The sequence below is a fragment of the Molothrus ater genome, chromosome 7 (genome assembly GCF_012460135.2).
Source record: "Molothrus ater isolate BHLD 08-10-18 breed brown headed cowbird chromosome 7, BPBGC_Mater_1.1, whole genome shotgun sequence".
Taxonomy (NCBI): domain Eukaryota; kingdom Metazoa; phylum Chordata; class Aves; order Passeriformes; family Icteridae; genus Molothrus; species Molothrus ater.
In genome coordinates, this window is record NC_050484.2 from 29821484 (window position 1) to 29834037 (window position 12554).

At 37.1% G+C, this 12554-nt stretch overlaps 1 protein-coding gene across 1 annotated transcript in view; it reads left to right on the forward strand.

The window, feature by feature from the left end:
* CCDC93 (coiled-coil domain containing 93) overlaps positions 1-12554 on the forward strand; it is a 32895-nt gene that overhangs the window by 15026 nt on the left and 5315 nt on the right. The window contains exons 11-19 of the mRNA XM_036387317.2: positions 578-664; positions 3651-3767; positions 5203-5265; positions 5438-5511; positions 6066-6147; positions 6521-6592; positions 7714-7785; positions 8051-8159; positions 10692-10774. Of these exons, the coding sequence (XP_036243210.1) occupies positions 578-664; positions 3651-3767; positions 5203-5265; positions 5438-5511; positions 6066-6147; positions 6521-6592; positions 7714-7785; positions 8051-8159; positions 10692-10774 (759 nt within the window). The remainder of the gene's footprint in view (positions 1-577; positions 665-3650; positions 3768-5202; positions 5266-5437; positions 5512-6065; positions 6148-6520; positions 6593-7713; positions 7786-8050; positions 8160-10691; positions 10775-12554) is intronic.

Here is a 12554-nt window from a genome sequence, read left to right on the forward strand (position 1 = left end):
CATTAGACTAAGACACAGAAAATACTGGATATGCATCTTCTTTTCTTAATTTGTTGTATTTAATGATACAGTGGAACTTGTAGTCTCTTCTTTGATTTCTGGGTGAAAGGACTGGAAATAATTTCAGCTGTTGAACATTGCTTCTGTTTATGCTGGAGTCATGAAAGAAAAGGTAATAATTAGTCTAGTCTCAGAGTTGACTGACATGTTTTGTACTGAAATCCATTGTAGAATTCAGTTCTGTTTGAAAACTGGTTTTATACACACGTGCAGTTTAAAGGTGAATTCTTGCACATGCCTGCATGCTTAGAGGTTTGTTAAGCAAATGCAAAATTAGTATAAAGAATAAAAATTTAATTTCTAAAATATGAATAAAAATTTGCTAAAAGGATTTAAGTGAGAAATTCCTATCAGCAAAATTATGTTTGGAGGGTGGAATGTTTCCTGGACTTTTCTTACGATTAGAGATTTTTACTCATTGTGCAAATTTCTGTTTAAAATTAGAACTTATTCGAAATTATCATGTAAAAGTACAGGCAGTTCCAAAGCTCCAAGCATTTTCTTGATACAATTGCAGGGCAAACTGACAGCAAGCACAGTTGGCCAGATTGTTGGACTCCAGTCAGATGAGATCAAGCAAATTGTGTCTGAATATGCTGAGAAGGTAAGTGTGTTACCTGAGTGGGTTTAACAATGTGGTGTTGGATAGCTTTTTAATTTAGGCTTTAAGCTGCCAACTTCATTGCCATGATTCTCTTGCAGCACACTTTTTAATACATGCTGTGGGGCAGCAGCACAGCCAGAGTTCAAAGTTAAACATACCCAGGCTTTTGGTGTGATAGCACATGTCCCTGAATTGCATTTGTGACTAATTGGGGTTTAAGCACCTGCCTAAATCCTTTCATGGATGAAGAGGGCCCTGAGTTGTATCAATTCAAACTAGAGGCCTAAATTCTTGATATGCTTTAAAATGTTCAGTGTTAAGCACAGAAATACAGCTCTGTGGGCCTGCTCAGTGAAAAGTCTAGGCCTCCTGCACTCAGATTTCCAGATGTTTGCACTGGACTCCAGTTCTCAGTCATGCCCTGGATCTCAAGTTTTGAATCTCATCTCATCAAACTCAAACCTTTGTTGCTTTGAGAAGTCAAAGCAATTAAATGTGTGTGTTTGCTCCAGTTACTGTGTTCAGCTGTGATTGTTTTTTGCAGTAATGTGAAAAGAAAATCTGGCTCTTCAAGCAATTAATGCATCCAATACATCACTGCCAGATATGAGTTATAGGTCGCTCTTACTTGTCCAATAGTCTTCTCATATTTCTTCCTTTTTCTTGACACATTTGAGGTATGGAGCTTTCCCATTTTGGAGATAAACCCTATAGCTCAACAGCAAATTCTTGGCCTTTCTTTATTATAAAAGATTGGAAGAACAGAAGCCCAAGGGTCATATTTCAATGTTACATTTCTTCTGTTCTGAGAGAAGGGAGCAGGACCTTGACTATTATAGTAGAGCAATGATTAATACTCTGAAAAGTAAGAACTGATTCAAGTCAAACCAAAAATAGATCACTTTTCAAATCTATGGGATGTGATAAAAAAAATAGAATTTCTGTGCACGTATGCATGCACCAGGAAAAAAATTAAGGATGTTATCAAAGAGTTTATTGAAGCATCAGCAATGTTTGGATATAATTCTAATAGTCTTAGCCCCTGGTAACTGTACATGGCCTGAGAAACACAGCAGTGCTTATTTTTTATCAGAGTTTTGACTTACCAAGCCCAGTAAAGATACCTGACAAGCCAAATTCTAGGTCTGATGTTGCCATGGGCCAGGACCTTTCTTTCAAGAGGCATTTTTGCACAAGGTCAATGCTTAGAATTTTCTGCATTTGCCCCTCCATGTTAACCTGCTGAGTGAACTGGAGGAGGGATTGTAGTGTCATTCCTCACCTTCTGAGAATACTGGCAGAAAATTATTAATGAGTAGCAAATTGATCATCTTTAAACAGCCAGAGACATTAGTGATGGTTCTTTCCCATTTTCAAAAAGCAGGCTGTAAAGTTCGCTTCTTGAAATAAGATCCACTTTTTTTTAATGGGAAGGCTGTACTGCATGGATTTTTACTATTTCTGCAAACACCAGTCTCAGACTAGTTTAGCTCATGTTTGTTTCTATTGCATTTCCATTTTTCTCCATTTGTATCTTGTGCATGTGAGAGGCTAAATGTGGTGGTGAGAAGGATAAGGTTTTGGAATGCATAAGATGATGAAGGAATGTGATTTGACTAAATAATGAGAGGAATAAGTAAGACTGAGTATATATTTGTTGAGTAGTTCAGGGTCACAGGTGTTGCTTAGAGGCATTACTTTCTTTCCTAACAACAAAAGCAAAGAAAGCCTCTGAATTGTTGGGTTAAGCCATCAGAATTGGTCTTTTCTTGCTGTGGATGTAAAAACATAACATCATTAAGCTGCTCTTCAGTATGAATTGCATAGAAAATGGAGAGGAGGAAGACAGGCTTTGCCTCTTATTTTCATTTAAAATTAAGCTGCTTACCCATCTGCCTGGAGTGGAACCAGGAGCAAATATGAGTGAAGAATATATCACATTTCTTGTAGCATTTTAGCTGATTATGCATTGTAGCAGTTGTCAGCATTGGGTAATTATTCAAAAAGCACTTAGTATTGAAGTCTTTGACAGACTATAAATTAGCACTTGAGGTACTTGAAAATTAACTGGTTTTCTAGTGAAATACTGGAAAATGGATTAAGTGAAAAAAGAAGTCTGAGTGCTTGAAGCAAATTACAAAAACAGATGGATGTAAGTATCACAGTGAAGACTTCCAAAAGGTACAAATAATTTTTAGGCAAATAATACCTTAGAGATCAAGATATCACTGGTTTTTAATGATTCTTTTGTCTACTGCAAACATACAATTTCTATTCTAAATGTTATTTTTTATAAAGAATGTTTCTGTCAGCTTTGCTTTCACAATTCAAGAGAAGAGGAGGCTGGATCCAGATTGCTGTCTCTGTTATGCATTTATGAGACACTCTTGGCAATGCATGCTGGATGGAGTAGTTCTCAAAGGCTGGTGTCAGCAGTGCATGTGCACATACAAAAAAACCCCAGAGTGGTAAACACATCTACCACACTGAGCATGTCATTGTCATTCAGCATGGAGATGCATCCAAGCCTCTATTTCAGAATACACTATTGTTCAAGGCTTCTGAAAATTCTGGAGCTGCTTGTTGGGATGTGGAACATCTCTGATTCAACGAGTTCAGTGAATACCATGGCTTAAGGTGTTTTTTAGTATGCTTGCATTTTTCCATTGAAGAACTCTACCAAGTTTAACCATAATGCTGATGAAAAAAAAAAATCTATCTTCTAGTACACTGTACTATTTTCCACCTGTTGCAGAGCACCTGACTTTTTTAGCTTACTTTACTTGTAAATTTTGGAATATAATTCAGTTGTTCAGCTGCTTGCTTATTTTGATGGGAGGTAAATCAGTTAAGTTGTTCTTTTGGATAGACACAGTTCTTGATAAGGAATATCATAGGTGTGTCCCACTTTGGTATTTCCTGAGCTTCTGAAGAAGCAGAAAACAGTGCTGTGAGGTCCAAAAGCTTGTTGTTATTGGTTTTTCAGCAATCTGAGCTTTCTGCTGAGGAGAGACCAGAAAGGCTTGGAGCTGCCCAGCAACACAGAAGGAAGGTGGCATCTCTCAACAAGCAGATCTTGCAGAAAACCAAACTCCTCGAAGAGGTAAGTATTGTGTGTATAGTAAGGAAGAAAACATTGATAAAAGTGGTTGATCACAAAGTTTTTGCCATCCAGAAAATATCTGCAAGCTATCTTCTGCACCAGCTATTTGTCATGCTGAACACTGATTTCTCTGCTTGCATTGCCCTTGGATTGTGAGAACAGTTTGTGTTCCTGGGGGTAGTTGGCTCAGCCTTAATTTTGGGAAGGACCATGATTTTGCCATTTTAACAGTTGAGGGCCCTTTAATTCTGTGCAGCTTGTTTTCAGTACATAACAATCTCAGTGCTGTTTTTATATGGGGAAAAAATGTACTGACAGCTGTAAGCCAAATATAATCCTTTTATCACTTTACTAAAGTAAGAATTTCCTGGCTGAATTTCATTTACCACTTGCCAAAAGCAGCTTTTGAAATCAGTGACAGTCAAGAACCCTGTCTTTTAAGAAATATTTATGGAGTTCTGGCTTCAATACTGCAGTAAGTTTTGGCAAGATTTCTCAAAACTAACAATTCATGTCAGTTTTCATGAGATGTGCACTGCAGACTTAAATTTTTTTAGTTAGAATAAAATTTGTTGGTGAACTATTGGTAAGAAATTATGGAAAACAATGAAAAAGCTTTATTTTTATAAATTTGGAAAGGGAAGAGTGGAGCATTAAGTCACAGCTCTGTGTTGTGAACAGCACACTAAAATAGCATGAAAGGAAGTGGAACTGAGCTACATGTGCATTTTTTGTTTGCTTACTTTTGCTCCACTTTTGTAAACCATGCCCTGTTTTTGTTGTTACTATTTGCAATGTTATCTTAAATCATAGGGAATTTAAAGAAGGATGTTCTTCTAAAATTATCTTCTGTAAATTAATTACCAAGTGAAATATCTAATATTTGTTTATAATACATATTTTGCTAACTGCCTTACTAGACTTTCCATAGACACACAGAAGAAAACCATAAAGCAGCTTGGTTATTTGGTGTGGAAGTGTCTGTGGTTTGGTGCCATGGTGCTTCTGTGCAAGTCTTGAATTGCCCTGACTTATTTGGAGAAGTATAAAATGGGACTCATTCGTGGCTTGGTGTGAAACTGGGCCAGTACAGCCAGGCTAGAAGAGTTTGAGCAGTTTAGCAGAGATTCTGTCCAGTAAGTCACCATTCTGTTGGCCTCTATTTTGGAAAAGCTGTTGTTTATTCTGGGACTTTATGGACCTAAAGGATCAGGTGGAAAATGTTTGCTATTAGTAATTAAATATTCAGTCAGAATTCTTGCAATCAGTTGCCAGAGTAGCTGACAAGAAAAGACAGTGTTTGTTATGCTTGGCCTGCTGTTTGACAGACAACCATTATGAACAGCTCAAATATTCTCTGTTCTCCATTACAGGTGTAATTAGTGTGAATACAGAATCCAACTCTTTTCTTTTTTTTTTTTCTCTTTTGTAACAGTTGCAAGCTAAATGTGCTGATCTCCAGGCAAAATGTACCAAAGCAAAAGAGACATTAACAGAGGTAATCTTTGGTTTTATCTGTGCTGTTTGTAGCTGAAACTTTTTTGAGAAATTCTGTTTGTGAAGGGGTGTATTAAACAGTAAAGGTGTCTGCCAGCTTAACTCACTGATCTCATGGTGTGGGAAATTATGAATCAATTTAGTATCAATTTATTATTAATTGTAACCCTTAGGTTAAGAGTTACAGTGAAAAGCTGGACAAGGAATTGGCAGCCTTAGAAACAATAGAATCCCAAGCAGATTCTAGGTAAGTTTCTTCCTTTGTTACCTTTGAAATTCTGAAAAATAATGGTTTTAAAATGAATCATTCAATGATTCTTGGTTTGTCAACCTTAACAAATAACTAAAATTTAAAAATTAAATTATTTTCCAGTTTGCTTTCCAGAGACAGGGAAACATTGCAATAGGATTCAGTCAGAATGAAAAGTGTCAGTCTGTAGTTCAAAATAATTGTAGGTGTTTAAAGCAGAAGAACCCTAGACACATCTGACAAGCAGATGAGGCCTTCTTGATTTATTTTGTTCATATTTGAAGCCTTCATCTCACATAAATTAAATAGAAGTCTCTCAAAACTTTCACTGTAATGAGGTTAAAACATAACAAAGCCATCAGAATATTCAGTGTAACACTCCATCTTTATTTTGACCTTAGTATATCAGTGCTGATATTTGGGGTTTTAATTTACCCAGGTTTTATTGTAAATTTATTTAGAACTAAGCTTGTTTTAATATATGTTAATTCTCCATCTGTTTAAATTGGAAACTAAAAATCTAACATAGTTTACTGGATCTTCAAATTTAGCATATTACAGAGTCTAAGAGCACTGGTGGCCATGAATGAAAACCTAAAGAGCCAGGAGCAAGAGTTCAAAGCACATTGTAGGGTAAGTTCCAGTGTCTCCTAGAAGGATTCATTTCAAACTTGGTAAACAAGCACTTTCCAGGTGTGTTGTGCTGTGTGTGCCTGTCTGTCATCTGTCCCACACTCCCAGGTACTGCTAACTCCAAGTTTATATTGAATATTAGCACCCCTGGAGCAGGGAGGAGCGAGGAAGGATCTTCCTTAATACCTTTAAGCAGGTGTGGCCTTCCTTAATACCTTTAAGCAGGGAATGCTGTTTAATCTTCCAAATTTAAATATTATGTGTGTGGTCAGCTCTGAAATGTTGTTAGAAGTTGTGTTGTCAAGATCCTTCCCTCACCTTTCTTAAGAGAAGAAGTCTCAGTTAAAAAAATCAACTTCTGTTTGTTTTAAAGGAAGAAATGGAGAGACTACAACAAAATATTGAGACTCTGAAAGCTGAAGCAGCGGAAGATGGGGAGGAACAGGTAATAGCAAAAGCCTAAATTCTTATTTTCAAATTGCATTTGGGAATGATTGTTTAAGTCTTTCTCACTTCTGGGACATTCTTGTAAGTGTTGAAGTATCTGCTAGAATATTTAAAGAGCTCTGTAAAGCCACGGTTCAGGCTAATAATCCTAGAAATACAGGAGTGTGCAAACAGCAACAGCATTATCTGTTCTTTCGCAGAATCCATGGGGCTCTGCTTTGTAGATGCTTTTGTGCCTTTTACTTCTTTCTTTGTAGTACCAGAGAAGAATCTCTGGGTGTTGTGCTAAAAGCTGTGCATATCTCTGACAGAAACATGTCCTCCTTAGAAAGAATGTCTGGTTTGGTTGTTTTTTTCTTAGAAGTGGGGTTATCTGAAGGATGAAAGCACGAGCTTTCAGTGGCTCAGTGCACTGCATGCAGTGAGCAGCTGTCAGAAGTTAGACTTTAACACTGATGGCAATGAATAATGAATGAACAGAAAAGGAAAAGCTTCAATGACTTTATTTTCAGTGGGTAAACATTTGATGCATTCATGCCTCTGGAACAAGGCAGGTTACAACTTCCATGATGCTGCTGTCCTCCTCAACACGGCATGAAAAAAATTAAAGTGCAAACTGAAATCTTAAATTTTTCAGCAAGGAAAAAAAACCTATCTAACATAGTTTACTGGATCTTCAAATTTAGAAGCCCACACTGCAGGAAGCTTAGTACACATGTCAGAGGCTTTATGTTCTGTTCAGGTGCCTTGTTTATTCTTAACCCCATCACTGAATCAAAGTATAAACACTCAGACAAGGGGTACACACAATCTTTGAATTTGTATCTTCATTTAAAGTGTGACTGTTGTAAAGCAGTGCAAAAGCTATTGATAACTCTTAAAAACTAAAACATCAAAAGTTAAAAAGCATCTAAATGTCCTTGTTTAGAGTAAATGATGTCAGGCTTTTAATACAGATAAGGAATTATTATTCTAAAAAACCCCAAGCAATGAATGGTGGTGTTATTGTGGGAGCCAGAGATAGGCAAAAGCAGAAAACAAACCAAATCTGCCCATTTTTGCACTGCAGCTCTCGTATGCTACTGTAATACACAATTGTTTTGGGTTCTCAACTTCCAGGAGCCAAATAAGATTATAGAACAGCAGTACAAAGCTGAGAAAGAGAAACTTCAAAAGATCCGCCTGCTACTGGTGAGTTACTCTTTGTGTCCTTACTTGTGCAAAATTGCTGATGTTTGTCTTATCTTGGAACTTCTAATACATTATCTTGTTCTAATTTTAACAAGTGTTTCTGTCACAAATCAATTGCAAAAAAAAAAAAAATTGATCCTCAGCCAAAGCTTTTTGTTTTTAAAATCAATTATTTAATAACAAAGTATTGCTGGGGGGGCTTCATCCATTTTAAGAAGAGAACAAGAAGAGGCTTTGTTTTCTCCCCTCCTAACTTTCTATTCAGGCACGAAGAAACAGAGAAATAGCCATTTTACAACGCAAGATTGATGAAGTACCCAGCCGAGCTGAGCTCACACAGTATCAGAAGAGATTTATTGAACTTTACAGTCAGGGTATGTATATCAAGCAGGACCATCCTGCTGAAGGCTAAAGCCCTGAAAGGAGGGCAGTTGCATTTTAAGCATATGGCATAAACCTGCTAATTTGGTGGTATTTTAAAGGCTTTTGGTATTCATGTTACACATCATATTTTTGAGGTTTTATAAGCTGGGCTTTAAGAATACTCCTGAGGGTGAAACTCAATGCACAAGGTCTCTGGACTAAATTTTGTCTGCAGCAGGTTCTGTCATTTAGGTTAATAGCCAGTATGTTCTGAGCTCCTTAATTCACCATATACAAATGAGGTTGCTGTAAGTTTGAATCTTGTTTAATTAATTTGCCTTACCATTAGATTTCTTTTATTGTTTGCACTGACATGACATAACTGGTTCTGAACCAAACTATGTCAAGAACTACCAAGTAAAACCAGTTTCATGAGGGGATCAGTTTCTTTCAATTTTAATTAACACAATCCTGCTGCATCTTGGTAGGCTCCTCGGTAGGAGCTGAATACAAATTGTCTTTAACTGTTATGATCAGAAATTATAAAATTGGAAAAGGTACAAATGGAATAAAATTTCAAAGTTGTTCCACTAAACTGATAACAGACCAGTATGCTTACTGGTGTCTATTTAACTAACTTGTGTGTTAGCATAAGAAAACCTAGCTAATGATTCAGAGGTAGTCTGCATTTATTAAATAAATGTGTGAAGCAAGCTCTGGAAGGGTGAGCAGTTCCAAACTGGTTATCTGGCTGGGATCCAAATCCCCTGCCCTGGTGAGGCATCTCCAGTGGCACAGTTCTGTGCTGTTCTCCACGTGTGTTGTCCAAATACATGGAATAGATGTGAGTACAAGTCCAGTGCTTCTTCCCCCCTCTTTGCTGTGCCATGCAGCTTATTTAATCAAGTCCAGATATAAAGAGCTTTGTTGTTTTTCCTTAAATTTTCTGCACATTCTCTGTCATGTCTAATTCTCTGTCATGTCTGGTCAGAGCTACCTGCTCAAAAGATGGAGCTTCTTTATATCTGAAGTACAGAGAGATTAGCATCAAAGAGACTTGGGCAGCTTTGGATATAGATTTAAGATGCTTTGAATTTTATGGGACTTTGTTTTCTAAAGTACAAAGTGTGAGTAGTATCTCAGGATAACACACTGCTCAGTCATGGTTGGGAACCTGCATTGCACAGGCTAAGCTTCTAGAGAAATGAGCTGGAAATCTCTAGCCAGTTTTTCTGTGAATTGTTGTGTTTTTAGAGGTACTTAGAGGCTTTTCCCTTAGCCAGATTCAGGTGACCTTCAGTTGCCAAAACATGTTTTTTTTTAAACTTTGCTTCAAGGGGTTAGACAGGACAATCTTCAGCACTAATTTCAAACCATAGTGATTTTGTGATTTTTGCACCAGAATCCTTTTCAGTTATATTCAGTGTTTTGGTTTTCACCTAACTAAGCCTCTTCCATTGAAAATGTTTAAGAGAATCAATGAGCCAATTGGTTCCCTCTTCCTCTTCCCCCTTTGTTTTACCCTGCATGGGTTCTGGTGGGTGCCCATAAGGCTCCAAAAGTTGGCACAGCTTTCCAACACAGGTGAAATCTTGAAAGGTTTTCTGAGTTGTTTTGTGGAATCCACTTATGAAAGACCTGTGACTTCCAGAGCTGCTAGAAGAGGAGTTGCATGAAGGAAATGGTTTGGGAAAGGCCTCTTTCATTTGGCAGCAATTCTGCAAATCCCAGACTAATGAGTAAGATTTCACTGAGATTTATAATTTTTAACCCATACATTTTTTCCACCTTGTGGTTTCTAGCCAGAATTACTTCTGCTGCCTGTTGAACTCTTTCCTTGGAAGTCACAAATATATTGGATTTCCTTAGGCATTGAAGAGCTTAAGACTAGAGGAACACTCAGCAGATTTGAGTATCATCTTGTAGACCCAAAGGGAAGGCATGTCTGAGCCTTGCCTTCCCAGCTGAGCTCTGACCAACATCTGCTGTAACCACCTAAACCAGAAAGTATTACTTAATTCTATCACCACACATAGATTAGGAAGAAGATAAAAATACTTTAAAACAGCAGAAGCTTTGTTGGGCATCTTGCACGTGTGTAACTTGACATTTATAGTCTATTGCACTTTTTTCCCCTACAGTACTACCAAGATTATCTGCTCTTCCCTGTCCCTGCTGAGCCCATGCCCCTCCAACAAGCCAGGCAAGGCCACTGTGAGCAGCACAGCTGCCTGGTGGTGTCAGGGTACAGCTTGGGAAGGAAGCACAGACAGGCAGCTGATGGTGCCAGCATGGGCTGGCAGAAAGGGCTGGCAGCAGTTGGGCTTAATTTAGACACTGAGCTGTGTTGTTCTTATAGGAGATGATAGCTGGAACCCTGCTGAGAGAAACTCTGGGAGGATGTTCCCCCTGCATGTACATTAGTGACTGCGTTCCATTATTGATAGTGGAAAATATGTTATGGAAAGCCTACAGAGTATTTTTACAGATTCCATTTTACCTCATATTCTTTTATTATTCTACCCCCTTTTTTTTGTTTGCAGTCTCAGCAACTCACAAAGAAACAAAGCAGTTTTTTACTCTTTATAATACACTGGATGATAAGAAAGTATATTTGGAAAAGGAGGTAAGAAAATGTTATTACTATTTTCTAAGTATTCAGTCTGTGGGGAAGGAAATAAAAAATTTTTGCTTGGTTTTCACCATATTCAGTCCTGTTAGAGCAGACTTACTGGTCTTTGTAAACAAAAATGGAACAACAGAATCATAAGAATATGTGTAATCTTGGAGGGGCAATGGTCTGTGTTGTAAAAGAATTGCTGTTTGTACAGCATGTTTAAACACTCACTGTGCTCTTGAAACAAGAATAGCATTTGATCAGCAAATATCTCTGTAATCATAGCACCAAATTACCCTTTTCTCTCTTTTTAGTCAATACCTTTTATTATGAACCCAGACCACAGTCAGTAACTTTGGAGAGCAAATTTAAGCTGCTATCAGCAGCATCAAATTTAGTTCTCAGGGTCTGAGCTGCCTACACTTTATTTGCTAGTGATTTTACTGGGTCAGAAGAGTAGTTTTCATGAAAGAATGGTTTTTTCCCCTCCTCTCTCCCATCTATGTCGTGTTCACTTCTTTCTTGGGCATAACTGAGCAATTCCAGTCTTTTTTTTTTTTGCAATGACAAGTGTCTGATTTCAGTAAAGATGGAGAAATAGGAGGAAACAAGAGGAAATAAAAATTACGACTTTACTTTTAAAATACAAAATGTTTTTATACCTCAGGTTTCTCTGTTTCTTCTAATAAAATAAGAACAGATTAGTGAGTTTTGCATTATTTAGATATATTTCTTTAGTTTGTGAGACAAGCAGTGGTCACATTTCTGAAAGACACTTTTTCAGTGTTCTTTCACATCCTGTTTTGGAGATCATGAGCAACCATTTCCTTCCCTTAAGCAGCTGATTCCAATCCACGTTAGGTGGTTTTAATTTTTTCCATTCAGAAGAGTCATATACCATATTTTTAAAAATTTATGAAGAACAAGCTATATTATTTAACATCACTTTAATTTCTCCCCTACATTAGTATTTAATACAGACTTATTTGTTGGGGATTTTGTTTTATTTTTGGGGGTTTTTTTGAGGGTAAACCTGAAAATTTAAAAATTATAGAGAGACTGGTTTTGAAATGGGGCATAAAAAGTAGATTATAGAGAATAGAGAAACAGAATGTAGAACAGATTTACTTCACTGTTGTATAAACTGGGACTACTCTTGCCAAAATAATTCAATGCCTTTTGGGGGTTCACAGGGGGAATTCTGAATGTCTTCTGATGCCATCTTAACTTAGTTAAATGTATGATATCATTGAGATTTCCTTGAGATGCATTTAATATTAGAACCAAGGTTTCAGCAATTAAATATTGTCTAATAATGTATAAAACATGTCTTTGGCATCTGTGCCAAAGATTTCTGGAATATGCTTTTACTTTGTCTTGTTACTGGGTTTTGGGGAGATTTTTCCCCCTTTTTCCTCCCCAAACCAGCCCTTTTGTAAAACACACTGAGCATCATTGCTTTAAAACAACAATAGTAAGAAATGCTGTACAGTTGAATTTTGGCCATGAGGGTTTTAGTTCTGACATGAAAGGTCTCTGTGATCATGGCTCATATTTAACCCTCTTTTGAGAAAGATGCATTTTTTTAAAGGCTTTAACAGTAATTTTTTTCATAACTCTTTTAATTTTGAGGTGTGTATGCTGATTTCACTGTAGTGTGACACATCCACACTCTTTCTATGCCATGGTTGTGCAGCACTGCTGGACAGGGCTACTTTTCCTGGCTTGAATGTGTGTATATATATATGTATAAACTGTAATTATGTTCTCAAGCACAGGCTTAGTGGAA